The sequence below is a fragment of the Opisthorchis viverrini genome (genome assembly GCF_000715545.1).
Source record: "Opisthorchis viverrini unplaced genomic scaffold opera_v5_362, whole genome shotgun sequence".
Classification (NCBI taxonomy): Eukaryota; Metazoa; Platyhelminthes; class Trematoda; order Opisthorchiida; family Opisthorchiidae; genus Opisthorchis; species Opisthorchis viverrini.
In genome coordinates this window covers 443,957-471,297 of record NW_008752013.1, presented here as the reverse complement: position 1 = coordinate 471,297, position 27,341 = coordinate 443,957, and the positions used below count along the sequence as shown (strand labels likewise).

The window sequence follows — 27,341 nt, the reverse complement described above, 5'->3', positions numbered from 1 at the left end:
CTCACCCGCCCAGAACTATGTGAATATAGGGATCGGATTATGGTTACAAACTTCTGGGGCATACCCTGTTGAGCAAGTGTAGTTAACAGCACTGACCGATCGACAGAATTGAACCCACACTTGAAGTCAAGGAATACCAGGATTTTGGGTCGCCTGCAGTTAGTAAAAACAGCCGGAGCAGGATGCTGTGTGTAAAGACTTATAACACCGCATTGGACAAACATGTCCAAACATCTAAGAGCGAAAAACAGTCCAGTTCAATTTATCAGCTACGGGGGGTACGCCGCTGATTTCAAAAACTACAGCGTAGTCAGCTGAGCGTACGAATAAGGACGAGGAGGGAAATCCACGTGGTCACCCAATCAATTCATTGATCTGCTGGAAGATGGACTGGAAAGTCACACACTGAACACGGATATACACGTAACAGTGCTCGCAGCATATCCGGCAATGTCGCCTAGCTAGACTCAAACGGAAGTCACCAAGCCGATACTAGACAAAGTGGAAAAGTCCCCAGCGAAATACACCCATCTGCAAACTAATTTGTTTTTTTTCGAGAGACTCAGCTGGAGCATAGCTGAATCTCTCGTTTGTGATGTTTCCGATGCAACTGAATGTGCTGCACCAGGCCGCCTCATGTTTCCGTCGCTACGATATTCCACATATCGCGATACATGTATATATTTGTAATGCACTACTCATAAGGTTGTTGAAAATTCGTCGACAGCCCACGACCAGTTTCGCCCTTCTTGAGGCTCATCAGGTAGGCGCAGTTGGTCAACCTTATGGAAAAGTCCTTATCTCAAATGCAGAGTTTGAGAGGACACTGGACTACACCTTGATGTGGTTTTTACAAGCACGGTCTATGAGCTGCCCATTGTGAATACGACAATGTAACACTCGAGCTGAGTTACAAGGAAAAACGTTGTTTGCATGGAACACCCAAGCTGAGAACGAGTATGCAGTTCAGATCAAGTTTTTGGACTTTGATTCGCTTGAAGTATTATTGATCCGCGTAGGGGATTGAAACGCAGTTCGAAATCGTTACAGACCAAACACGACAGTGAGTTGGTCGGTCGATAAGGAAACCGTTTGTTATGTTAACGCGCGTGTAGGTAGATTTTAGTATTTTTCGCGTACATGCGCACCACCACAACAGCGAATGTGCGAAATTCAATTTCCGATTATTTCGACCAAGGCAAGCACTCCATAACTCCTCGACTAGACAGGACCGAAGAGTTACTATCCGATCGCCCCCCCCCCCGACCGACATCATGCTTGATGTCGCTCGAGGAGGAGTGCCTGCAGAATCGATTCCCTAAGAGGAGGTATCACAATTCAAAACCACCATGAAACTGATCCAGATTGACCATAATACGTTAACATAGGCTCGGGTTCTTTTTCTTTCGAGCATAGGCTACGCACAAATCTCACACGATGAGACCGTTCGCATGCCATTGTTTCCGTCGCGAATAAGTCTTTGCGACAGGCCACCGGGTTTTGTCTGCTCACTTGGGGAGGGACCCACATGGCATAAGATGAACAGCCTCAGAAGGACTCGCCACAGTACACTGATGTGCCGTGGATGCATGTTGAACCACTCAGCTCAAACGACAGCTTAGAATGTCGTGATGTGACTGGAATTCTGTCATCCGATGTGGGCAGATAGTGTATGGTTCGCCGCTTGTTGGCCACTCGTTTGCCCGTACAGAAGGCAATGTCATCACCAGTTAGTTGCTATCACTTGTTTTGGTAACTTTCCTGAAAAGTTTATCGCCTCTGTAAGAAAAGATGACAACGGCCTCACTTGCTCCTTGTGACTATTCATAATCTGTCGAGAGAAAAAAACTACAAAGTCGGGATGAACACCACTTCGGAATGACTGAAGACTCGTGTCATCAAAGAACTTTTCCAATTCGGTTCCCAATTTACGCGACTCAGAGTTAACCATCTTCAGACGAAGGTTACTACCAATAATCTTTGCTCGCGACGTGCGTTTCGGTGGCATGCTCAACGATCGCCCCGTGATTAGATTGGTAAAAAATGACTACGCAGAAGGAAGGACAATCCCAAAAGCGTAAACTCCTCCCCCCGAACAGAAACCTGCCCAGGGGAAGGAGCACATACAGTTTAGTTAGCACATGCCTTGCTTTTGTTTCAATTGCATGAAGAGTGAACTTTCCAGTACAAAAAAAGGCATTTGGATATAATATTTCCCCCAGCCACAACTCCCTCTCTAACACTACATTAGGATTTGTACGGCGCATATGAAGGGTCGGCTAAACCACGGCTGACCACACTGAATAGTGGTCACTTATTCTGCCTGCTGCGTGCTCCTTCCGAAGTTGTACTACAATAAATATAGTGTACTAATATGTCTGCCGCGTTTGCCATTTGACATAGTTTGTAATGGTATAAAGAGCTCTCGAGAGTTTCTCCTAAAAAATTGTCCGAGAGGCGATCGACAGGTACATTCACTGGGAAAGAACTCAGTTGTTACGGTGCGGACCAAAACGTCCATAGTTTGAACCCGACCCAAGCATCTCGACTACTCCTTTCTGGGCCTGGGCAACCTGGCAGTATCGCAGTCCTTGTGCCTTCTTCCATTGGGTATTACAGATGAACAGTTTCATTGGAAAGGCATCTTCGATGTAGGTCAGCGTATAAATAGGAATGTTACAACCGAAAACACATGATCACATGTGAACAAATTTCAGTTTCATTTGTCCCTCTTAAAAGCCAGAAATGTCATTTCAGGGAAACATGACACAACTAGTCTGCACCACCATGAGACAGGCGACGAGAGAAATACAAACAGTGGGCTCCATATCACCGCCGTTGGCAACCGGCGATCGATGCAAAGTCTACTTATTGTGTATCCGATTGATCAAACGACTCTCCCCTAATGTCCAGTTTTGCGAGACATGATAAGGCGAGCGTAAGGCAGAATGACTACAGTCGGTATCTTACCGTAGAAACTCCTTTTGGAAGTGAAAATTGGGCAGTTCGCCTTTCTCGATTAGTTTGACTGCCAATTGGCGTAGAGAATCCACCACGAATTCGGCCACATCCTCGTTGGCGGACTGGCCGGCTGCGGTGAAATGACCACCAATGTGTTCCCACACACGTGACCATTGGAGTCGGATTCGTCCCATGTTGTAGTAGGATATCTCGACGACTTTTTGTAAGGAGAAGGTTCGTGGATGTGGCAGCATGAGTTCCTCACGGCTTACCTGAAAGTAAACGAGAACTGGTTAGACAAAAGGAGCTGGAGAGTAGCTCGGTTTCAATGAGAACTTAAAGCAGCGAAGTAGACCCATCTGCATACCAGTTCAGTTTTCATGGAAAAGCCAACTGAAACTCTCGTTTATCATGTACCCCTTCAATTCAATATGCTGCACCAGGCCACCTCATGTTCCAGTTGGTACGATATTTGAGATATCGCAATACCTAAGGTGGCTGAAAACTCTTTGACAGCGTACGACTGGTTTCGCCCTTCCTAGGGTTCATCAGGTTGATGCAGTCTCCCAAGTTTCCCTCAACCTTATGTTCTACTTGAACCCAAATGCCATAAAATCAGCGAAATACACTCATCTGCATACCAATTCGGTTTCCACGGGGTAGTAGTTGAGAAACTTAGCTGTTCGTGTTCAGACTTTTCTCAAACAGACTCATTTGACTTTAGATGAGTCTAACACAAAAACTTTCAAGTCCCTAGCAAAGGGTGGGGTCAAGTACGGTGCAGCTACAGTAAAAACGTGATACCTGACATAATGCTTTCACAAAATCCACAATAGCGTCCCCATTGAGGCGAATAGAGCCACTGAAAATTTTGTCCACTGCAACGATGACACTGTCGGAGCCGGTCTCGCCCATGACCTCCTGCAAAATCGCAGCTTTCCGCGGATCGACAGAGGCCGCAGCCAATGTGCCGGCAGTAACGGGCTCGTGGAATCCAACGCCAGGTAACGAGGAGAGGGAAAGTATGGAGGAAGATGAGGAGGATTGTGGAGGACCACGACCCTTGGACGTCACGTGAGAACTGAGCGGACTGGTATGGGAGGGTGGAGCAGCTAGACAGGGGTGGAGACATGGGGAGGTAAACGAAAAATAACAGTGAAAAATCCGTTCTGTGGAACGACATTTTCACTTGAATCTATAAGGCCTCCTGGAAAAAGTAGGTGGTCGGATTTCAATGTGTTAATATCAAGCTTCCATTGGCGTTCTTATGAATGGCTTACCCGCTTTAGGAGACAGAGCAACTTATGGTGTGGCTCTCTAAGGAACAACTCAAAGCAACGGCAGGTCGCGCTGTCTGCCACTTTTATTGAAAGAACGACTGATTTTGTTGTGAACGTTTACAACATCACATCCTTCCAGACCTAATAGGATCAAGTTCAACAGCTTTCAAACTACTAGAGCTAAACAAGGAATTTTAAAACCCACAGACTTAGGAAACAGGGATGAAACAAGATTAAATATTGTACATTGGTTCAGAAAGTTATCTAGAGGCCACCTGCCCTCAAAAACCGAACATCACGTCAATGGGACGGACGTATCACGTGCGGGACACGGACCAAACGAAGGCATGCCCTGATTAGTCAGAATATCAGCCAATCTGGATCGAGCATTTTTAACTAAACACTTCTCGCCTCCGCGGAAATTCCCGCACGACCTTGTGGGACATTTTGTGATGATCCTATAACTAAGGTTGTAGTAGTCTCTCTTTAGTTCTATAAAGGGCTGTCCGAAGCCACCGTGCCTTTTGATATACCACAGTGGGCGGAGCAGGAAGCCAAGGACCGACGCAGAGTGGCACGACCGTTCAGCAAGACAAAACACGTCTACTATACAATAGTGCTTTCAAAAGGGAGCAAATTATGGGTAGAGACAGGGCCTCTCACCACTGGCCGACAAAGGCCACTGCGGACTCTCCTGGGGAAGGCGTTTGCCGCACTGTGTTCTACGGTTGTCGTGGACTCCATCTCTTACTGTTAGTCTCACAGTCGTATCTTCTAACATTTCCAGATCCGGTTAGATCGTCACAGTAGGATGTGGACAACATATAGATGACACATCAGCTTTGAGATTGTAGTATGCTTCGCTTTCTGCTATCTGGGTCAGCCTTGCGTTGTTGCCGAGTGAGCCAAAAAGTGGTCTCACGTACCCAGGATGAAGGGAATAATATGAGCGATACTTCCAAGAAGAGGAGACTGAAGTGCAGAGTTGGGGATGCATTCAAAAGGGGATGCACTCGATCTGTCTAGATGCGACTGAGAAATAACTGCATCGATCCAAATCTCCGTTCATCGAGAAGCCAAACTGACTTCGACGTGGGCTGAAGCGAGCGACTCAGGCCAACCGACTAGGGCGGATAACAGCTTTGTTTATGGTGCGCACGGAAAAATAACTCATTGCGTGCTGCTGAGGAGCACAGTGTGTGAAACTGGTTGCACAGTACGGGAACTGCGACCTTGAAAAGTGATAAGGTGGGGGATTTACCGTAGCACGAGGACAGGTGCTTGTTCGCTGCTTCCAGTGAGGAACAATCCCCCACCTGTCGAGCAGTACCCATTGTATTCTCATGACTGAGTAGACTGAGGTTTCAGGTTTTTTTTTGCCTGAATTCATCCACTGGTGTTCGTGGAACAATGCTTCCCAACCTGACCATATGTGGGGTCAGAACAGTCCCAGTTTGATCAATTACAGGCATTCGGTGTGTAGACAATCTTACCAAATCCAAACCTAGTATGCACAGATGAACCAGATGATGTCGACGAGCGATTTGTCGAGATGGTTAGTCGGATTAGTCAAGGTGGTCTGGTCGGGGGCGAAGATACGGTTCAAACAGAAGATGGCTTGTATCAGCCTGCGAAACCCAAGGCGTCGGCGTGACACCAGTTTGTAGCGCTACAGTGGAACTAGGTCGTAAGATTGACAACAACAGTTATTTACAAACGCATATTACCGTGGCTACCTGAAATGTTCCTTGGACATGTGACATGCACATGATCAAGAGGTCATCGTTCCCAAAGTGTGCAGAGATTTGTTGCTATAAAAAAGCTTGATAAACCTGTCCATAACACAGGGTCACGACCGTCTGCATGCCAGCTTGATCACAGACGTCCGACCAACTGTCACTTAGAACGACCATGGGTGATGAACACATAAAAACGCATAAGTAACATCATGTCTGAGGGATAACTGGGAACTTCACGGGCGATCGATTGGTGAGGCGAACAAAAACTATCGACCGACAGACATGAATGACCGAACGATCCACATACCAAACCCGAATTTTGTCTGAAAAATTTGCCATCCTTTTTATGTTGTGACGTCTGATTTTAAACGTTGCTGTGAGAAGTCCGGTGGATAGAATGTGGACAAATATTTCGTTGAAAGAGTCCAAATGGATTGATTATGTTGATCCGGTTACACTTTGGAAACGTTGTACGCGGGAGAGAACAACACTAACAAGATTCAGCGCATTTATGGAGACACCATATTCACACACTAAAACGATTTAGCGAAAGGGGGGCTTAACATGCAGTTTTACAGAGCTCTAGAAACCGAAGATTGTCTCCTTGCCGGAACATTGAACCCGTCGACTTTATCAGAGTACCAAAGAGATAAAGAACTTCAACGAATGTTCAAACAGGCAGAGATGCGCACTGTTTTGACCCTTTAGTCGCCCTCATTTGGTTTTTAAGGTGTACAGGATATCACAATCGGAAGGAAGAGGTGGGGGTATTAGGAAATAAAATAATAACATAGGATGGCTGAACAGGTAAACGTGGGGTTCACTAACCGAGAGATGCGGCCCTATGAAGAAGTCCCGTTGATCCAGAGGCCCCATTAATCAGTCCACTGTTGCTGTGTGCACCAGCTTGGGTGATGAGATGAGCCGATTCCAGTTGGGATATACAACGCAGAATTTCCAACCAGGCATGCCCCAGATAATTTCCGTCTGTCTGCGCGATTGTGATTAGCGTGCGGATGGTGTCGATATTCTTCTGTTTCATTGCTTCGGGTGTGGAGACCGGTACGGTATTGAAACCGGGGCCAGTCGCGGATCCTGAGGACGATAAACTGGCGGTGGACGAGGATGGGAACATTTCCGACTTCGGGCGACGACTGGAGCTATGGGCTCCGGCTGTGGTGGAACTTCCAGCGCCTGAATTGGTAGCATGGGCCGCCGACGAGGTGAGGAGTAGGGTGAATCGGGCCAAGGCTTGGACATAGGCATCACGCTCCGTTTCCATGTGAAAGATACAGGCTATACGGATTGAATAGCGGATGCCTTCAAGACACAGATGGGCCACGTCGAGTGCATCGCAGTCCTGGGAAAGAGGCAAAAGAGAGAACGGTGTCATCCGCAACAGGACAAAAAAATGTTCTCGTCAAGTAGATTTATGATCATCGAAAGCTATACGCATCCAGTAAATTAGAGTGAAGAGACAAGAACTGCTTTACTAAGTGACGTGATGTCGATTCTTGGAGGTGTGATAGTCATGATCGATTGTGACCCTCTATTTGAGTTGCAGTCCCATCACCCCTCAACCCTTCGAGTCAAATCCTTCAATGTGCGACTGTACCGTCTAAAGCCATTCTTCATCTGTGAGTAAACGTATGCTACCTCGTGACCTGGATACAAATCACATCTGATGACGTCAGACACATTTAAGAAAGTGGAATTGCGGAAAACTCAAGTCAACAAAAAAAGCCTACCCAGTTTCTAAACATCAAAGTTGCTTCCCTGTGGGAACTAGTGATCGACATTTATCGCCCCGTTCGGCTCTTATGCGCGGGACCGATCAAATCAGAAAACGTAATATCCACCAAAAACGGGGGTTTTACTAAATATTCGAGAGGGTGGAACGCAACATGCAAGGAAGGCGAAATGGACCGATTGGAACAAAGCAACGAACGAACCACTCGGACACAAGGTAGTCAGACCACGACACAACCCAAACCTCGAAAGGATCAACCACATCACGCACTAGCCAATCTTCAAACGACTAACAACGTTGCAGTTACCAACTACTCTTTAGAGACTGTGCAAATGCGAGAAGTTGAGGAGCTACTCATCCAGTCGCACGCTCACGCTATCCTCCCCGCGCACGGTAACGAAGCGCAGAACACCAACTCAAGTTCACGGTACTCTAGTTTGAACAGTTGTCCCCCTGTCCCAGCGTAGTTATTCTGATAAGTCCGCACATCAAAGGAGGGATACCAGACTCGAGTTTCGCTGTCATAAGAGCTCCTCAGTGGTGAATATTCCTGGTCGAGTCGAGGTTTGAACTAACGTGAAAGGCAAGTGCGTCATCATTACTCCACTAGCGCAGGCGAACGTGATCAGGCTTGGGCGATACGATCGATTTGCCCAACATCTAGAACGAAGACCTAATAACTATCCTGGTTGTGTCGATCAACAAATCCGCTGTCAGGACTTTCGAGTTAAGTAAAGCCTTGAAACTTCCTGGATATCACACCAATTCCCAGATGATCAACAACCAGCCGAAGGAACAAGCCCTTCGCTGCGGAGTTGTTTATTAGAAAACACCAACTGAACAAGTACAGACCATTGGACAGTAAAGCAAAACTCTCATATGTACCTAGTTTTGTAAAATTGAACATCCGTCTTCTTTTTGAACGCGTCCTCCTGAACTTTCCTGAATATTCATATTCATTGCTACGAAGCAAATGTAAACGAATGTTACTACAAATTCCGTAATAAATCCCACCTTCTATTAGATCAAGGTGGAGTTACAAGGAACCATATACTATCACAAGCCTCATCAGTAGTATCCACCGTGAAAACAGTATTCAGACATGTCTAAGCCTATGGAGCAGGCCAATCTGGGTCATCATCCAAAGTATTCGCCCAAAAACCCGACTGCTCGGCAGAGAGTGTCAGAGTGAGGTTGTTGCAGTCGGCATTTGACAGAAAGAGCAAACACACCAGTACCAACCCCTTATCGATCACGAAAACCATGAAGCAGAGCTTCTCTGATCTGACAGAATGCCCCTTATTATTCTAAAACGGTCTATTTTCGCTCTAAAAGCCTTGACAATGAAGTCACATGTAGACTGACAACTCTACCAACCCTCCTCACGTCGGATTCATGCGATCTTCTTCCACATTCAGCGCACAACCATTGAGTTGTTGCCTCCGCGGACACAAACTGCTTTCGGTCGTCTTTTGAAGTGTCCCTTAAGGTTTAGGTAGCTCTTTTCGGGTATCATCCCCAGGGCAGGATATCTGTGGATTTGACGGTGCAAACAAATTTGACACCTAAGTTGAGAAGCACCTAACAGGTGCTTCATCCCTGTTGACGAGGACAGTCATTAGAGGTGTACAACAAATGAATCTACGAAAGGAACTGAATCCGAAACTCCTCCACCCCCAAACAGCATACCTCCCCGTCATTGAAATGCAACACTGATACACACTGAAACAAGATAGGGTTGTAAAAACAAAACCGGAGATGTGTTTGTGACTGTCATTGTTCGGCTATCTGCACATTCCAGGTAAAAGACCGTACCAGTGCCATCATGGGATAGTAAGTTGAAAGCAAACTACTCCAGGTTCTCGGAGGGTTGCATACGACTCAATAGGACGTAGGGTACTTACCTGTAGTCCGACACTGAAAGCCGCCAAAAATGGGGTCCATGCCAGTTTGAACATGGGCCGAACGTGTTCACATTGAGTGGCGCTCGTGAAATCCGAATACGTATTGTCAATCTGAGGAAACGAAGGTGTGAAAGGAAGAAACCATGGTGATGGAAAGAGAGGAGGTCTGAGGACCTGTACGTAAACATTGGCTAACAAAGTAAACCAAACTAAACTGTTTCTGAAAACACGTGAATAATCAAGATCAGTTCTGTGAGTATTTTTTTTATCTTCGAATTTATTGATAAGATCTGGGCTCGGAAAGAGTCGCCTTCGGAAAGAGTCACCTTAACAAAAAATAAAGTTGTTGCCTGCAAAACACACGTATTTTCTCTGTACACGAACTCCGCTCGAATCACCATCATCATCGGTAGCATGAAATCAGTGCTTAACACCGATGCTTCACTGCCGTAGAAAGCCTTGTTGTAAAGAAAAGAATAAAAGTGGACGGCAAAAACACTTAGTTCTAGCTTACCACAATCATTCCGGGGCGCCAATATCTTTAGACACTCATTCAGGCAATCTGAGAGAAACTGACAACAAGATCGCCACTGACAGCACTTGGCAGCCATATCTTGCAGCGTCTCCAACTAAGCGCAGTGAGGATCCCTATTCTGGAAGTCGAATAGCACCTTCATACTCCTCTACCAGGTCGAGGGTTGGCCACCTCTCTGTTTACACCATTCTGAATTGAGCATGGAAAACAGCACTCTCTTCGGCAAGCGATGGTTCGGTATACGCAACACATGTCCCAACCAACGCAGCTTCTGGTGCTGGACACATTCTTCTATGGAAGTACCCGTTGCACAACCGAAAATGCGCTTTCTAACACGAGCTATGGTTCTGAGACAACGATTGTCGAACACCTGAAGACGTCTCAGTTCCGCCGCTCGAATAGGCCACGTCTCACAGCCATACAACAAAACAGCCGGCACTGTAGCTTGATAAACACGTCCCTTGAGACTCAAGGGTACACCACTTTGACGCCATAGGTATCTCGAATTAACAAACGCGACCCTAGCTTTGCAGATTCGTGCATTCACCTCATCGGTCACACTACAATCAGAACTAATACAACTTCCACCATACGTGAAACGCTCCACAAATTCGAGTGCCTCACTCTGGATTGTAAGTGGCGTGTTCAGTGACTGCATGCCAGAATTGAAGGTCACTTGTACGTATGGCCTTGTTATAGCACCTGACAAAGTGTGAAGATTTGGTCAATGCAACCCGTATCAGCCCGGAAACCCGCTTGCTGCTCTCGAGTCAGTGTCTCACGAGCCACGGTAAGGCGACGAACAGTTAACATTCAACCGGGTTCAAATCCACGCGCGAATGCCCTCAAATTGATTACCGGCCCCTGTCTTGAAAAACTGAGTTTCCCGTGAATACCAATTTCAGTTGAAAGTAAGTGTATTACTTCACTTTGGGAAAAACTAACGTCCAAGATAGCAAGAGGGTCGCCAGCTATGCCCACCTGATCATCCCCGAGAAGGTGAAGTCAGTAGAATGTTGTCGAACAGTTTTCACTAGTCTTGTGACTAATGTGCGAATGAAAAGTAATTTGGTATCTTGAACATCTTCCTAACTGAAACAAGAGGCGGTCTTTGTGCAGCGCATTCAGTTGAAGCCTACTATAAACCAGAAGCTTCATTTGAAGCGATTTTTTAAACTAAATTCCTTTGAACGCTAGACACCGGCTGGTCACCACCACCTGTAAGTACAGCGGACTTGTCGTACAGTGCTGACAGGTTCGCTCACCTATGATTTGGGGGGGGTAGCTGCACCGATGATTTGGGGAGATAGGATAAGTACCTGCGCATTGGAGGCGGCAGCTCACATAACTGATGCGAAACTACAAGGTTCTTAGTGGAATTTTCATTTGGAGGATGGAAGGAGAACTATACATTGAGGGTAATAGCTTGGATGCACGAGTGCCATTGAGGGCGCGATTGAGCCATGTCTGACAATGTCTCTAGCTATTGATGACTCCCGGCTCGGGATCCCCATCCAGGGAGACGGCAATACCAGCGCAGGTGAGTTTGCTGATAATGGCTTTCACACTTCTCTGGCAAGTCATTTTTGACCTCCCCCTGGCTCGTTTCCACCTTTCGCGTCGAAGTCGGCATACGGAGCACGTGATCAAGCCAGCGCAACCTATGCAGTGTCATCAGTTCATTTATTGTGAGCGAGCTATTACTTACGAAAACCATTGGACGTACTACAGCATTCCTGATACAGTGTTCCTACCAGACTCAGGCGATTCTTCGAAGACACCTATGGCCAAACACTGTGAAAGCCTTTTGACGTCCTCAACGCGCAGCGGCCAGGTTTCTGATCCGTATAGTGATACGAAGCACACCGCAGTATTGTAAAGTCAACCCTTGACGGATAGATTGATGTCACACCTGCGCAACAGGAAAATATCATCTTTCGTGAGACCACCGGGACTGATAAAGCTGCCCTCAATCGACTCATCTGCAAGCATGAGGCTAGGGTTCGAGCTCACACAGTTTTGCAATAGCACTTTGAACTTTGCAGGTGTGAAGCGCATAGCAAAAGATGTGGGAGAATAATTTAGGTTGTTCAATATTGTTTGCGTTTTCAAAGCGCCAACGCCAAGAAGAGCTGTCGGAGGGTGAAAATATAATCGATGCAGAACGGAACCCAGTCTGGTCTCTCCCTGTGTTCAGTCAACCTTCGAAGGATAAGACTAGAGAGCACCAAACATCAAACAAAGATCGAACAAAGATACAGCGGTCCGCAAACAAATACTATACAGATGAAATCAATCTACTGGGCACTCATAACAGAGTTCTCGCCAATTCAGATTTAGTAAACGGTCACCTTGAATAGTGAGCATCTCCGAAAGTGGCGAAACATCCTGCTCAGCCTTCGGGTTCATCGCTATTCACGAGAGAGGGACCTCTGGGAAAACTGGGAATGATGTGACCGGAACAATCGCCACAAGACATACCAATAAACACGACCACTGGAGATAAGTGGTTCGAACGGAATAGAATAGAATGCCTCTTGTAGTGAAGTGCGATGCCGTGACAAGAGCATGCACATGAGGCAAAAGTGTGCCCATAGTTAGGAGAAGGTCACGAAGACGGTGTGCACAAAACATCCCGGTGACGACCACGGTGGAGACAATGACTTACCGAATTCAACAGGTCCTCTTGACTTCGAGGCTGATCGGTCTTAGCGTTGCTTGGTGAACGGTACTCGTTCGTTTGGCTTCCCATAGTCAAAAGTTTGGCACCCGTTAGACGAGAGAGTGCATCGTCCGAGCGAAGTTGTATGCTACAATTTGCGATTTCATCGTATATTTGACCCAAATACGCCTCTGGAAGGTCCTGGCTATCGTTGATACAACGGTTCATTCGAATATAGTCATCCTGAAGGCAACGGAACGGAATGGAGAACAGTGCGAAAAATGAGGGCTGAATAGTTCGAAAACCGGGATTGGTAGACGAAACGAAACGGACCAATCGAAAGTTAGAACAGGGGGACTGTGTGTGTGTGTTAGGGATTGAGTACCTCCGTTCCCAGTTCAGCCACACTGAAGAGTGAAAACTAGGATTCGAAGCTGTATACAGGTCAGTAAACCAGGGTGAGACGGGCCAACAAAACGCCCCAGAAATGGCCCATAGACGAATGGCCGTTGGGGCTTATTTTACTCATTGTAGGAGCTTACACGGCTACCAAACATGAGTAGAATTCTGGAAGAGGGGTGTAACAGTCATTGCTATCAGAGGGACTTAGTGAGGCAGTTGTAAGATGTATAGAGACACCGTGGGAAACGGATACCCCACGACAGGACAGCATAGAATAAGGAACCAGTTATTAGTATCGCAGTTTGGCAAGGCTGATAGGAAACAGTACGCCGGTGATTCGTCGGAATCGCCTGGATTTTGTACTAACCGACGGAGTGAGGAATGCACACAACCAAGCAGGCATAAGTAAGGAACAGTTGAAAGTAACGAGCAGAAGCTCAACAAATCCGTATTTTGATGAAGTACGAACGTGATTTCGTTGTATCCAGCCATCAGCTAGTCGAGCAGTAGTCCACGCAGTCTGCAAGTCGATAACGATTGTGGGATAATAATTGTTTTGAGGAACAGTTTCGAAGGTAAAAAAATCGCTCGGCTATAAGCACCCCTTCAGTGCCTGGCTGCCATGCCACCCGAAGGAAGCGCGAGGGCTGGGATAATAATTGAGGAACAGTTTCGAAGTGTAAAAAAATCGCTCGGCTATAAGCACCCCTTCAGTGCCTGGCTGCCATGCCACCCGAAGGAAGCGCGAGGGCTGGGATAGTGCCAGGTTGCCTAGACAAGGGAAGTCGAGAGGTAGAGGTCGGGTTCGAACCACGCCCTCTAACCAGTTGAGCCACTTCGCTGATCAAAATGACTTGACCTAGTGAAATTCAACCAACCGTGCCACAAATGGGTGAATGAAGATAAACTGAAGCTGAGTTTTTTCCAAACTGGGTCGTTGAATGGACGTTTGTTGAATAACCCCTGCGAGGTCGGACTGAATTCGAGCGTTCTGTGCTGACCTAGCTCATGATGACAGCAATTATTGCGGCAGTGACAAACAAGATCAACGCAGTCTAAGGATGAGGTAAAACAGTTTTGGATGAGAGCAGTTTGACAGAAGCACCACCGGAGAAGCTATTATAATCGTCAATGATGGGTGAGTTTTCCCAGTGCGGCGTAAAAATTCGATTGTACGCATACGAAATCAGATGAAGGACCTGAAAAGTATCAAGCCATACATGTTCAACCGGACCCGCTTCCAATCGTTACGGAGGTTAATCAAGGGGATGTAGAAGAATCAGACATTTGATACTTTGTTTTATCGTTCCAGACTGATAATCACAAAACAACATGCAAACCAATCGGTTCCACCAGCTGGAGAGCTTGGATTCGGTGTGAATCTGTCTTGTATGCTGTTCATTTCCGTGAACAGTCAGATCGGTTTACCTGAATGGATATAGATCCTTTTAGGGATCCAATAACCGGTGAGTGGACACGTGGTCTTGTGGTCAATGTCTCAAATGATCACATGACTGGTAAATCTGTCCCCCTCTCTCTTGATTAGTCTTAATCAAGATGTGCGTATTTTTCAGGACTTGACCTCAGTTGTCCTAACGTGAGCACAAATTCACAGCTTCAGGAGAGCAATGGAATACAAACGGATTTCTGTGGGCGGACAGAGGAGTGGCCATGTTTAATAGCTTGCAATGGGATGCACTGTACATTGTGCAGTGGAACTTTACTGGAAAACGATGATAATTTAGAAACCCATGATGACGACTTCAAGTACCGGCCATTCGAATTGTAAAAAGCAATAAGCAGAGTCAATTCGCATCCTTGAAAGAAGGCCACCCGCTAGCTGCCCAGTGACTGAGGGATGTCGTAGCAGTGGAAACAACCCTCACACGAAGTCTAACGGTCGCTTCCCACAGTGGTGAACACGGGCATATTTCAAACGAGTCAGTTGTGATTAAGATTTGGCGAAGGTCCGCGGTCCGAAACCGACCTCTGCCTGTCGGCTTCCCCTGTCTAGACTTGGGCTTATGCCTTCCTTCTGTGGCATGGAAGTTAGGCAACGAAAGGGTGTTACAACGAAATGGAGGTCTGGTGAAGAAGAGCTTGAGAGAGCCAAGTGATTAGGGTGCGACCTTACTGACCAAAAGGTCCGTGGTTCGAACCCAACCCCAGTATCCCGACTTCTGCTGTCTACGCTTCGGTAACCTGGGTTCGACGACATTTTCGCGAAATGAAGAAATACTGAGGTGGCAATGTTTCCAAAAGTGCAGGTGATATTGAAATATGCCGACAGACCTCCGCACAACATGGGTACTACCACAAACTGTTCTTGCTCAGCAATAACCTGAACCCGGTGGAAACCCCGACGTTGATCAGAACTTCCAGTCAATGTTTATCAGATCAAACTAACAAGTTCGACAGCAGCGTATTCGGAAAGGCTCAGTGGCTTACACCACTGAGGAGGAATTCACTTGGCTGGCTAGGCAATGACTAGGCTGCACTACGGTTGCCACAGAAAGCTATTTCTAGCCTAACTGAACTCCGAAGGTTTCAGGGCATCCTGACGGGTAAACTGCAACCCCGAATAATAGTAGTAATAATAATAGAAGTAATAATCGTTCAGCTGTACCACCCTTGCGGTTCCAAGCCGCCATTCCACCCGAAGGAAGCATGAGAGCTGAGAAGCTGCCAGGTTACCCAAGCTTACACAGGAGAAGTCGAGATAATGGGGTTGAGTTCGAACCATGGACCTGCTGGTCAGTAACTTCACGCCTTAACCACTGTGCTCAAATTTGTCCCATCGTAAGACGGAGAAACACCGGGTTGAAAATCAGATAGGGACTCAAGCACATCTAAAAAAGCGTCCCGGTGCCCAGCTGTCACGCCACCCGAAGGACACAAGAGAACTGTGATAGTGCAAATTGCCCAAGCCTAGACAGGGGAAGTCGAGAGGTAGAGGTCGAGTTCGAACCATGGACCTTGCTTGGAGTGAGTTCGCGCTCTAACCACTGAGAAATCTCGCCCTCCCAAGCACACCTAGTGCAGGGAAAAGACGGACACCTGACCGACTGTTAGATCACTAGCTCCCTTCCCATTCCTTCCACTTGACAGCCCGCTGACAATGCAGGATTTATGCACCAATTTATCATCTCCCGCCTGCAATGCGCAACTACCTACCCCTCCCCCCAAATCATCGGTGAACGAAACTGCGGCAGCTACAACCACTGTACGACGAGTACGCGGTTATTACAGCTGACAACGATGGTGATGGTGATGATGTTATATCACTAAACAGAAGAGGAGTGTGAGGTCCAAGTGCACATGTGCAATACCGGATGGCAATGCGGAGGTTTCGCTGGTCGAACGGACGTTTAATAGGCTTGCCCGTGGGTTCGAATCACACCAAAATGTGTCGCTGAAAGGCACAGCACTATTGTCAAGAACTTATGGCCAATTTTGTCCTGCAGAAATAGTTACCGGTGCTAAGAGTGACGATGGTAATGACGTTCAGCTATGGCATCCTTTTTGGTATGTAACTGCTGCACATCTCGAAGGAGACACGAGGACTGAGATAATGTTAGTATACCCAAGCATGGACATGGGTACTTGAAATGTCAGAGTTGGGTGCGAACCCAGGACCTTCCGGGATGTAGCTTGGCGCGTTAAATGTTGAGCTACTCCATGACTATCGTAACCTGTGTAATCTAAGCCTTGTGCCTAAAGCCAAGAGGTTCAGCAGTTTCACAATGAAAACCTGGGTACATTCTTACCGCACCAAAATCACTCGAGCGAATATGAAAATACTAGATTCTGGAACCCGTCACAATGGGGGATCTCAAGACAAAAGGGATTGATTGGTTCAAATTTGCGGCAAGCAAGTTATAGTCTTACAAACAATGGATAGATTTTATTTCAACACGTCCGGCAAGGTAAGGTACAATCATCTTGCGAATTCGGGCGTATGTGTACCCGAGCTTACATCTGTGCCACCAGCGAGCGGAATACGATCAAGTCGTTGTGCCCAACACCATATTAGCAAGGTGCATAGAAGCTTGACAGCGATCAGCAAGTTTGCAAGTTAGTCTGCCCAAGCCATAAACGAACCATAAGGGTGAATAACCGCGCCACCCCAACAAACGAAAGGGGAAGAATGTGGAAGGAAGGAAGGATAACGAAACAACTCTAGGAAATCACCACCGAAGAAAGTGTGCAGAACAGGGAGACGGAAGAGGGGGAGGAAGAGAACTGTCTCACTGCAACGGGATGTGTTTGAAACACAGGCAGGAGTTATAACAGAGTAATAACTTCGACGCTAATTACCGTGCACATTTGAAGTAGCGTCTGGCGTAAGTCGGAACGTTTCTGATAAAAAGACCGGACGGATACAAATACGATGAGTTGGTTATGACGACAACAATTAGCCATGGAGGCAGGATAGACGATAATTCTTCCCCTAACATCCGACATTGCCGCGGAGAGTTATGAAAAAAGCGTTCAGCTCTAACACCCTTCCGGTGCCTAGCTATCATGCTACCCGAACGAAGCACGAGGACTAGGATACTGCCAGGTTTCCCAAACCTAGACAGGGGAAGTCGAGAGGCAGAAATCGGTTTCGAATTACGGACCTTCCGGTCAGTGAATTCGCACTCTAACCAGTTAGTTGTGGGATGAAACTGAATCAGTAGCATGCATGAAACTACAAATTTCGGCAGTCAGAAGGTTCGTCATCAAGCAGAGGAAGAATCCTATTAGTCCTCATGAAATTTGATGTAAGCACAAAGTCCAAAGGAGTTGCAGGTTGAACAGGAACAATCAGGAAGCTAGGGTTGAGTTCTAACCACGAACTTGCCACTCACTGGGTTGAAACTTGGTACTGAAGGTCCAGTAAAAGTTCTTCCGTGGCTTTCGACTTTCTCCATGTCTAGTTCAGACAATACATCGATTTTATCATTCCAGCTGAGGATGAAGCCGGTTTCTCAACTTTTCAGCCTAGGTCGAGTTTACCCACAGGAAGAAATGGCATTGGAAATTCTCACACCCCACACAGTGTTCATAGAGCTGTCACTGAGCTTTAACACTCTTCCGGCAACCATCTACCACGCCACTCGAAGAAATCACCACGGCCCATCCCTATGCCGAGATACCCGGGTTGGGTTCGAACCACGGACCTTCTCTCGCACGCCTTAACCACTGAGCTATCTGGAGTTCAACAGAACCGGCAAAACTTGCTTATATCCCGTCACATCAGGGAAATTATGGCAGTGATTAGATTCACTTCATATCACATCAGCAAAGTGAATTCATGGAATTCCAGTAACATCCTGGAACCCACTGGTGAAGGGATTTGGAATTCGCTCCAGAAAGAAAGTCCTGCACGTTCTGCACTTTGTCGATGTTCGATAAACGCCTCAAAGACTATCGGATGCTCAACGAATGGGCCTATTCATGGTTCTGCTGTGGAATCTCTACGGGGAAGCCACCGCAGAACAACAAAGGTTCGAAAGGTAAAAACCTGCTTCGATTGGATAAAAACTTGTTCAAAGGATGTGGAAAGTTTGAGTATTTTGCAGATATCGTGGAAAAGTTAGTGTTTGTTTGTCGAACTGGACCTATAGAGACGACGTTTCTGACGTCGTTCAAGCGACAATGTCAGCTGATGGTTATCGTTCGGGAAAGTGCACAGTTGTATTTCGAGCAGCCATGGACGGTTTCGTGGCCGAAAAATTTGATCCTAGCAAGCATTTCAGATGGTTCAATCGCGTCTGCTGGAACTCAGTGTGGATTTACACGAATTCGTACTGAAGGGATGGCCAAAATCCGGCAGATAGATGACTCAATGTGCTTCCGCTGAATGAAACTGCCAGAAATACTAAGTCTATATTTCGTTCTTTTGTCTTGAGATCATCGATTTGTGTCAGTTTGCGAGTCTAACCAAACGAGCTTATAAGTGGTGTTCGAATTAAGACATTTATTAGGCCACTCAAGATTTTATTGTACCTCCTCAGCTAGTTCGAGTCTGGGACCCACCAAAATCATTAAACTTGGGAAGTGATCTATGGTAAACAGCACACAAAAGATTATGGAGAACGAGAGATTCGGCTGGACTTGGCGAATACGCACAATTTGGGTCGGCCTCACGGAAATTCGGCGGAGAAAGCGCCTACACGATGAGTCGCAAGAAAGGCACAACCGGTCATGGGCTGTCAAAGGGTTCCTTATAAGTAGTTCCCTTCAACAAGGAGTATGCACTTTCAAAAATATAATGTACCCTAATACTTTGGTATCTTCGACTGAGGCTTGCAATCGAAGAAAGAACTATTCTGGTTTTGTAATACACTAATCATAAATTTGCTGGAAACTCCTCGAAAGCCAACAACCCGTTTCGCCCTTTTTGGGGCTCATCAGGTAGGCGCAGTCCCCGAGTTTACGTCAACCTTATGTTCTACTTGAAACCAAATTGCACGAACTTAGCGAACTATTCTGGTTCGAAAAAGATGTTAAATTTTCCCGTTGTTCTTGTGTTAAGCACGGAGTTACCTCGAGTCCAAAGCACCGTTTTCAGCTCCTGAAAACGGAAGCTTCGGTGTTGGAGCTCGAGATCGATGTGAGTAGTCATTCCATAAAGTTGAACAACACAGTCATGCGTCATCACCCATGAGCCGTTCCGATTCCCCGCTTAACGAGACATTGCTTCAAGAGATGGATACGAGAGAGTTGAAACAACCGTGAGACGGACCCTACTCAGCTTGGACCAATGAACAATCGTTCCACTTTTAGCCCAAGTCGTACTACTCACCTGACAGGTGATGACACAACACAGCTTTTTGACTAGCGTATGCGGTAACGGTTTTTGCACGAGTGTACAAACAAACTAACGCAAAAATCGATGCACGAGGCATCTCAGGTATGCCGTGAGCGGCTAACAAGCGGGTGCTTCGCAACAGTAATGTCGGACGGTCACAACGTCTGAACAATTCTATTTACAAGAGGATTATTTTTAATCTTGTTTACTGCACCGACTTTCCACAGCTTCAACTGTATGAAGTTTCGTGAATCCATGACACAAGTGACGATCCTAATGTCATCAGGTTCGTGTGCGAGAGAGCACCCCCGGATATTGTGGAGTAGTAGAGGAAACATAGGGGGTATTGGAAACAAGATCGCCCCCACCCACCGATGTACGGATGGTTTGCTGATTTACCCTGCCTCTCATAGTGGTGTTGGGGATAAGAAACCGTTAGGGAAGGCACTCTTTTGGTTGTCCAAGTTTGGGTCACTATTGCACCGTTTGGGTTAAAGCTTCATGCCGAGTGTGGACCAACGGCTAAGGAGTTGCGTGATAAGTACCCTACAGGTTCATCAGCGACTCACGTGATACCCTATGTATCGTATTCGGTAAGTTCGACCACTGAGCCAATGAAACTCCAACTCGTCCATGTGGGCATACCACTCCTCAAGAGACATCACTTCTAGAAAGATGTTAATCGGAAACTCTCTAATAGATGCGATCACCCCCAAGAAGGAGCACTTGCAGTCACCCTCTTAAGTTAGCCTACCCAGGAGGAACGACTACATGTTTCAGTAAAACCGATGAGGATTTACACTGGAACGGCTGCATCGTCATCGATTTAGACCGGAATCTCCAAAGGAAGTGGATGCATTCACAGGAAATTCCGTTAGTTTTCTGAGTGGTTTGTTTGCACACCATCGCTTAACTTTGATGCACTATGATCTACTCCGGTCAAAGTTGGCAACAGTACTTACAAGTCGGTATTGTACAAACAAATGTTGCTGGCGGTCGTAAAACTAAGTTTAGCAATGCTGGGATAAAATTGATCGCGCGGATGGGTTTCTTAAGTTGTAAGGTCACCTTCGCAAGCACTAGATTTGGGAGCCCGGCTTCTGGGCGGTCACCGTTATCTCACCACATTGTTGTATCCTCATGCGCAATGCTCCTAGGGTTACCGAGCAAAATATCGTTCGGCAACGCAAATGCCGAAAGGGAAGATCCTCACTCGACATGGTCGCGAGAAGGGCGGCGTTGCGACCACATTACGTACCATCGTTCCGTACAGCGCGGGCTCGCATTCCATCGACCAGCTGCCTCACTTGGAGTAGAAAGACACGGCTCGTGTGGAACGAAACGAAACCAAGCAACACGGGTTATTTAGTACCTAGTTAGTCAAACGAATCCGTCTGGTGCTTTGTTTATCCACAACCTGAGTGTGGTGTGAATTGTGTAGGGCGGTGGTGAAGAAATACGACTCGTAGTATGCTACAAGACGCTGTTCTGGTGGATTTTTACTGTTACAGGTGCTCACTGTGCTTAATTTTGATTGTACCAGTGACGGTTTGTTTGTTGTCACCTTACGAGTGTCGAGAACAGCCATTTTGTGGACCAATATGAACTGAGTTTGCATCTGGAATAGGCTTTTTCACCTTGTCTTTGATTGTGTTCACCGCAACTTATCGTAAATTCAGCAGGAGTTGTGTCTGTCAGCCGAGCCGTGAGAAATTACTGCCTCGTATTTTTCTACTCATTTTGCACGGCCCCTGTGCGCGGTGTGACAACGCTGAGAAAGTTGTACTCGATTTACTGTGAAAAAACGTGAAAGAAGCTGTACATCGTTCAATTTGTGGCTGCCAGCTAGCCACATCACTTTCCGCTGCTGTAGAGAGCTTGTTTTACTGTTCCTAATATTTCAGCTATGAAGGGCTTCTAATCAACGATGAAAGGTCATGCTTGAACAACACAGTTATGGGAACAACTCTTCTCTGGTCGTTCTCCGCTAAATCTTCAAAAACATTTGCACTGAATAGGGACTGCCCATGGGACATGATCACATTGATCGATCTTGGGGTGGTGGGGCGTCCATTTTCAGGACGAGATCGACCGACTAACTAATGTTATATGACGATTTCGTAAGCGTATATCATATAACTCCGTTTGTATGTGAACCTGTTTGAAACAGCACTCTCTCGTGGCGGACACCAAATGAGTGCCTCGAGGAACAAGACCACTCCCCACGTGGCTATTTGGGATAGATTTTTAGAAATAAAGGTTTAGTTGTAACATCTTCTTGGTGCCTAACCGACATACCACCCGAAGGAAGCACGAGGGTTGATATCCTGCCAGGTTGCCCAAGCCTAGGTAGGAGCAGTTGAGATCCTGAGGTTCGGTTCGAACCAGCCAGTAAGTGTGTGGGTTAACCATCGAGCTATGTCGAGCCATTTCTTGACATTCTCAACTTCGTGTTCACTTGAGCTGTGTGAATTAAATTTAGTTCTATTTATCAGCTACAAACCATGTACCATAGGCACTTTGGTTCCAGTGCTACAGTTTCGACCACTTGGAAGTGGGAGAGTGTGGGACACTGAAAGCGATGGCATGTTTGATTAGTTCAGGAACTGGGTAGCTACGAATTCAAGGCGGTTGCTTTGATGCAGGAGCGATTCTTACTGCGCGATCGGGCATTTCTCCCAGTGTCATTGACCACTGCTGGTTTGAGTGCGGGGTCCCCATCATTGGGAGGGCACAGTTGTCGACCCGACTCAGTTTACTTAGTTGATTACTGGTTAGCCTTTTCATAGGCTTAGTCTTAGTAGGTTCAGGGTATTCTGGGATTACTTTCAGGAATCTGGCCTTCCTGGCATCTCTCTTTTGGCTGTTCAACGTAAGATTGCCAGAGCCTGTACATCTGATTTCTGACAAGATTTGTATGGCATCTCGGTGTCAGCAATTTGCAACAGGACGCAGTGGACATTGCGGAGGGGTATGAAAGAGATTACGAAACGCTTGGGTGCTGTCGGTGCTACTTGACTTCCAGAATAGAGACCGGATGATCCCCAGTGTGCCTGGTTGGAGACACTGAAAGATATGAATAATCTACACTAACGGTATTCTTGTTGTCAGTTTTCCTCCATATTGCCAGAACGAGTAACTGGAGTTGTAGACACCTGGGAATGATTGTAGTAAGCGAGCACTAAGTTTGTTGCTCATCCACATTCATTCTTTCCTTAACAGTAAGGTCTCCAAGTAAATCATGGTTGTATGGCCGCGAGGCATCGGTGTTGATCACTGATGTCATTCCGTCGATTATGGTGGTGTTGAGAGCGTTCCCCAACTCCTGGGCCTTGAAAATCCACCAGCGTTCTTTGTGCTTCTTCAAGCTCCTGGTTATCTAGTGTTTGAAGGATCTCCTTGCGCCATCCCAGTCGCTAGTTGCTGGTATGACCGTTCTGGCAGCAATATGGCCTACTGATCTCGAAGATATCCACTATTCCTTTAGTGCAGTCAGATGGCTTGGACAAACACTGAAAGTTGAGAGCATGGATCTTTTTAACTCGCTTTCATTCAGCTTCCAAGCAATCATCATCCGCATGACTGCGTTTCTAGTAGCTTCCCGGCCAGGTCAGCTCGAGTCAAAAAAACTACTGAAGCTTGTCGAAGTTGACGAATGGAACTGCTCTGCTTTCGCTCTGAAAGTTGAGAGCATAGACTCTGACTTGTTTTCATTCAACTTCTGAGCAGTCATCACTCGCATGACTGTAATGCTGTAATGTGGATCAGATCTTTTGAGGTTAGTGAGTGATTATTTTGGTCTATTTTTCTGGGCGACGGTTGAGACACAAAACAGTGGCTAGGGGATCGGCAGATGGATTGATTGCGCTGCATTGTACAATTGGCGGGGATGGAGTTGGGAGAAGGAAGGTGAGCGATCTCCATTATCCATCAGCTGAACGCAGACTCAAATCTACCACTTACCTGTATTTCTTCCGGACTTGGTCGACCAACTTGAGCATACGCTGACAGCGAAGCATCAGTGTTGAACACTGATGTCATGCTGTCGATGATGATGGTGATGACGAGCATACACATCACTCGCTGGAATCACAATGTCCATACTTCTGGCTGACCGAAGCAGCCGTACCAAATCTTGATAAAAACCGTCCTTCTCAGTCTGTCGGGGCATGTACTGACGACAAATCAACACCGTTTACCGCATCGACCTGCATTGATCTAAATCGACCCAGGCAACCGCACACCACACAGGCGACTGGGATCCAGTCCAGTAAGGCGCTTTCAACCATGTGGCTGAGTGCAACTCCCTTACCGTAGATACTACGAGCCACTGCGTCAGGATCACCGGATACACGAAAGGTGAAATGTAGAACACCTGAGCTTGGCCTAAGCAGCTTGAGGTGCACGAACAAAGTGGGGTCTTGCATGCGTGTTTCGGAGACACAACATTCATCGATAAAGAGGGAAATCAAGTCTTCAGCAAGGGATGCTTGTTCCTCAATTTGATATAGAGTACGGATATTAAATGCTGTAATGTGGATCAGATCTTTTGAGGTTAGTGAGTGATTATTTTGGTCTATTTTTCTGGGCGACGGTTGAGACACAGAACAGTGGCTAGGGGATTGGCAGATGGATTGATTGCGCTGCATTGTACAATTGGCGGGGATGGAGTTGGGAGAAGGAAGGTGAGCGAGGAGCTGTAAGAGCAACTGACACTTCGCGGCTGCCCAGGCCGAGGAAGGGGGGTTGGTTGAGGTACCCTACCTTGAGCCTCTGACTCAAAAGTCTGATCCACGAGACAGCGGACAGTATGGTTTTCTTGGGGGATCCTTCACGAAGCCAATGACTCAATAGTCTGACTCACTTGGCTGTAGGGGACCGGCCTGGCCCGAGGGTGAAGGGAGTAGGGCATTACTGTCTCACTCCTGATGCTGCTGCGCACGGAGGATGCCTTTTGAGCAGAACCGGGGTCTTTGGTTTTAAATATATTTCGACCGTATTGAATAATGCGCCGGCGGTCACGGTCAACCGTTGGGCGATCGGAATGTGCAGTTTTTAGGACCGACTTTTGCTAACCCGTTCTTCCTCGGGGGAGGGGAGGCAGCAGGTGAGACAAGCCCACCCCGGCCCCGTTAGACTAGGTTTGAAACCAACCTGGGTGTCACCGAATAGAGTCTCCTTCCCTAACAAAGACCCGGATAGGAAGTTCGTGCTTCAGGTTATCCTACATCAAGGCACCACGTAGACGCGTGACTACTTGCAGCATATACAAGTGTGCTTCTAAGATTGCTGAAATTTACCAAAAAGATTTTCTGGTGAGTAAATCTCAAATACTACCGCAATCTCTCGAATATGTGAGGTTCCTGAAAGGCAGTGCACCAGAGTTCACCATCGTTCAAAGCCTGATAAACGCAAGAACGTTCAAAGCTCAGCTACTTAACACATTCGTTTTATCCATAGCGGAACTTCTGGATCTTTGCGAAGGATGGTAGGTCCCAAAGTTTAGAGCTCATTACCCCTTAGAATACAGTGTACGGCACTATCAGCCCCCACAACTCTAAAATAGTGATGTAAACTGTTAAAAACTAATACCCTCAAGCAGGGTCCGTTCTGGAGTAGGGCTCGCAAGGCTGGAACAAAGTGAGGAGAGTAACAAATGCGAGAGGCGAAAGTATTGGTGAATAAAAGTCTCAGATGAGTGAAAAACGAAGTACCTGGACTCGAATTTTAGTGCTTGCAACCATGCAGAACCGTAAGGCAATGAAAAGCAGAAAAGTCGGAGAAGTGGAACACACGACAGAATGCGGGTGGCCATTGAGAGTGAGAGAAACCTGGGGGTGGGTGGGAGACAAATTCCAGGGACAAGGAGAGTATAGGGGCTAACAGAAATCTTTATTAGTGATTCTGACCGGTAAGGTGACACAGTGAACCCCTACGTTTTTGGCCTATCAGGATTCCATGACCTGAACTCAGTTCACAGCCCGTCATCCATTTGTCGGCCAAGTTGAGCAGGCTGAACAAGACTGAATGCAACGTTGAAAATCTTGACTTCTGTCCCGTTTGTGGGATCTGCCGGAGCTTAATTCTGGTCCTCGAGAGCGGACAACACCAGCCCGACGCATTATTGGAGCCATCTAGTCCATTGGTGTTCTGAGAGAGTGGTGGTGACACGCTTGACTCGCATGTCAGGTGTGCAGAGTTCAAACCGCGGCACGACCAAGGGAGGGTATGGTTGATGAGTTCAAATAAGAGCGAAACTCGAGTCCACCGCTTCCCACCTTTGGTGTCGACTCACCAGAATGATTATCCCGGTACAGCAGGGTGGGAGTGATGTGAGCACGTATCCTGCAAATCCCAAAACCGCTCACAACCACGATTATTCTCAGCCAACGGACGTCGTCCGAGCACTGTTTCCCATATCACCTGCCAGCTTGCTCTAAACGGCGGTAACACTGAAACCGACCAAACGGACCGACGCTTTCCACACGTTAACAAGGGTGACCCAAAGTCAAGTGGCTACATGCAGTCCAAGTTGATCAACTGTATCCAATATGACGGGAATAGGTCACTTGTGCGACCCAGAAAGGTGGTCTATAGTCGTGGTGCGTGGTCTCATCTCAAAACCTCTGGAATTCACTGGTCATACGAATCAAAATCGAAAGGCCAAATTTATGTGCATAAAGAGTTTCATCTCGTTACTCATGTCCAACTCGGGTTCGCTCTCATGACCGCGACAGTGTATCGCTGATTTCTACGTCCATTACCAATACTTTTTACTATAAATGTCGGTGCATTCCTCATCCGTGACGGAGTACAATATAAAATATATAAGACAACCATTCAGCTGTAACACCCTTTCGGTCCCTAGCTACCACGCCAAGAGAAGGAAGCACGAGGGCTGGGATACTGCCAGGTTGCCCAAGCCTAGACACAGGAAGTCGAGAGGCAGAGGTCGGGTTCGAACCACGGACCTTCTGGTCAGTAAATTCGCCCCCTGTGACTAACGAAGGCACATTAAATGTTACCGTCGCGCCATAAGTGACGAAAGTGAAGAGGGAGACGCAGTGATGGGAAATTGCGTCAGGCATTCAATCTGCACAACCGATCTACTATGGCCCTGGGAGGATAACGAATATTGCAAAGAAACCACGAAATCACACCTACTCACGGCAGGCGAACGAGTGATTTCCTTATTGGGACGATAATTCGGAACTATCAACTGGACTGTAATAATAATAATAATAATCGTTCAGCTGTAACACCCTTTCGGTGCCTAGCTCCCATGCCACCCGGAGGAAGCACGAGGGCT

At 46.9% G+C, this 27,341-nt stretch overlaps 1 protein-coding gene across 1 annotated transcript in view; it reads right to left on the bottom strand.

Annotated features, from left to right (window-relative positions):
* The window catches only part of T265_10332 (hypothetical protein), a gene marked incomplete at both ends in the record, with an annotated part of 72,844 nt that overhangs the window by 22,831 nt on the left and 22,672 nt on the right, over window positions 1-27,341 (bottom strand). Inside the window, 6 exons of the mRNA XM_009176668.1 lie at window positions 2,971-3,233; window positions 3,766-4,073; window positions 6,809-7,340; window positions 9,635-9,745; window positions 12,838-13,074; window positions 23,996-24,115. Coding sequence (XP_009174932.1) covers window positions 2,971-3,233; window positions 3,766-4,073; window positions 6,809-7,340; window positions 9,635-9,745; window positions 12,838-13,074; window positions 23,996-24,115 — 1,571 coding nt within the window. The remainder of the gene's footprint in view (window positions 1-2,970; window positions 3,234-3,765; window positions 4,074-6,808; window positions 7,341-9,634; window positions 9,746-12,837; window positions 13,075-23,995; window positions 24,116-27,341) is intronic.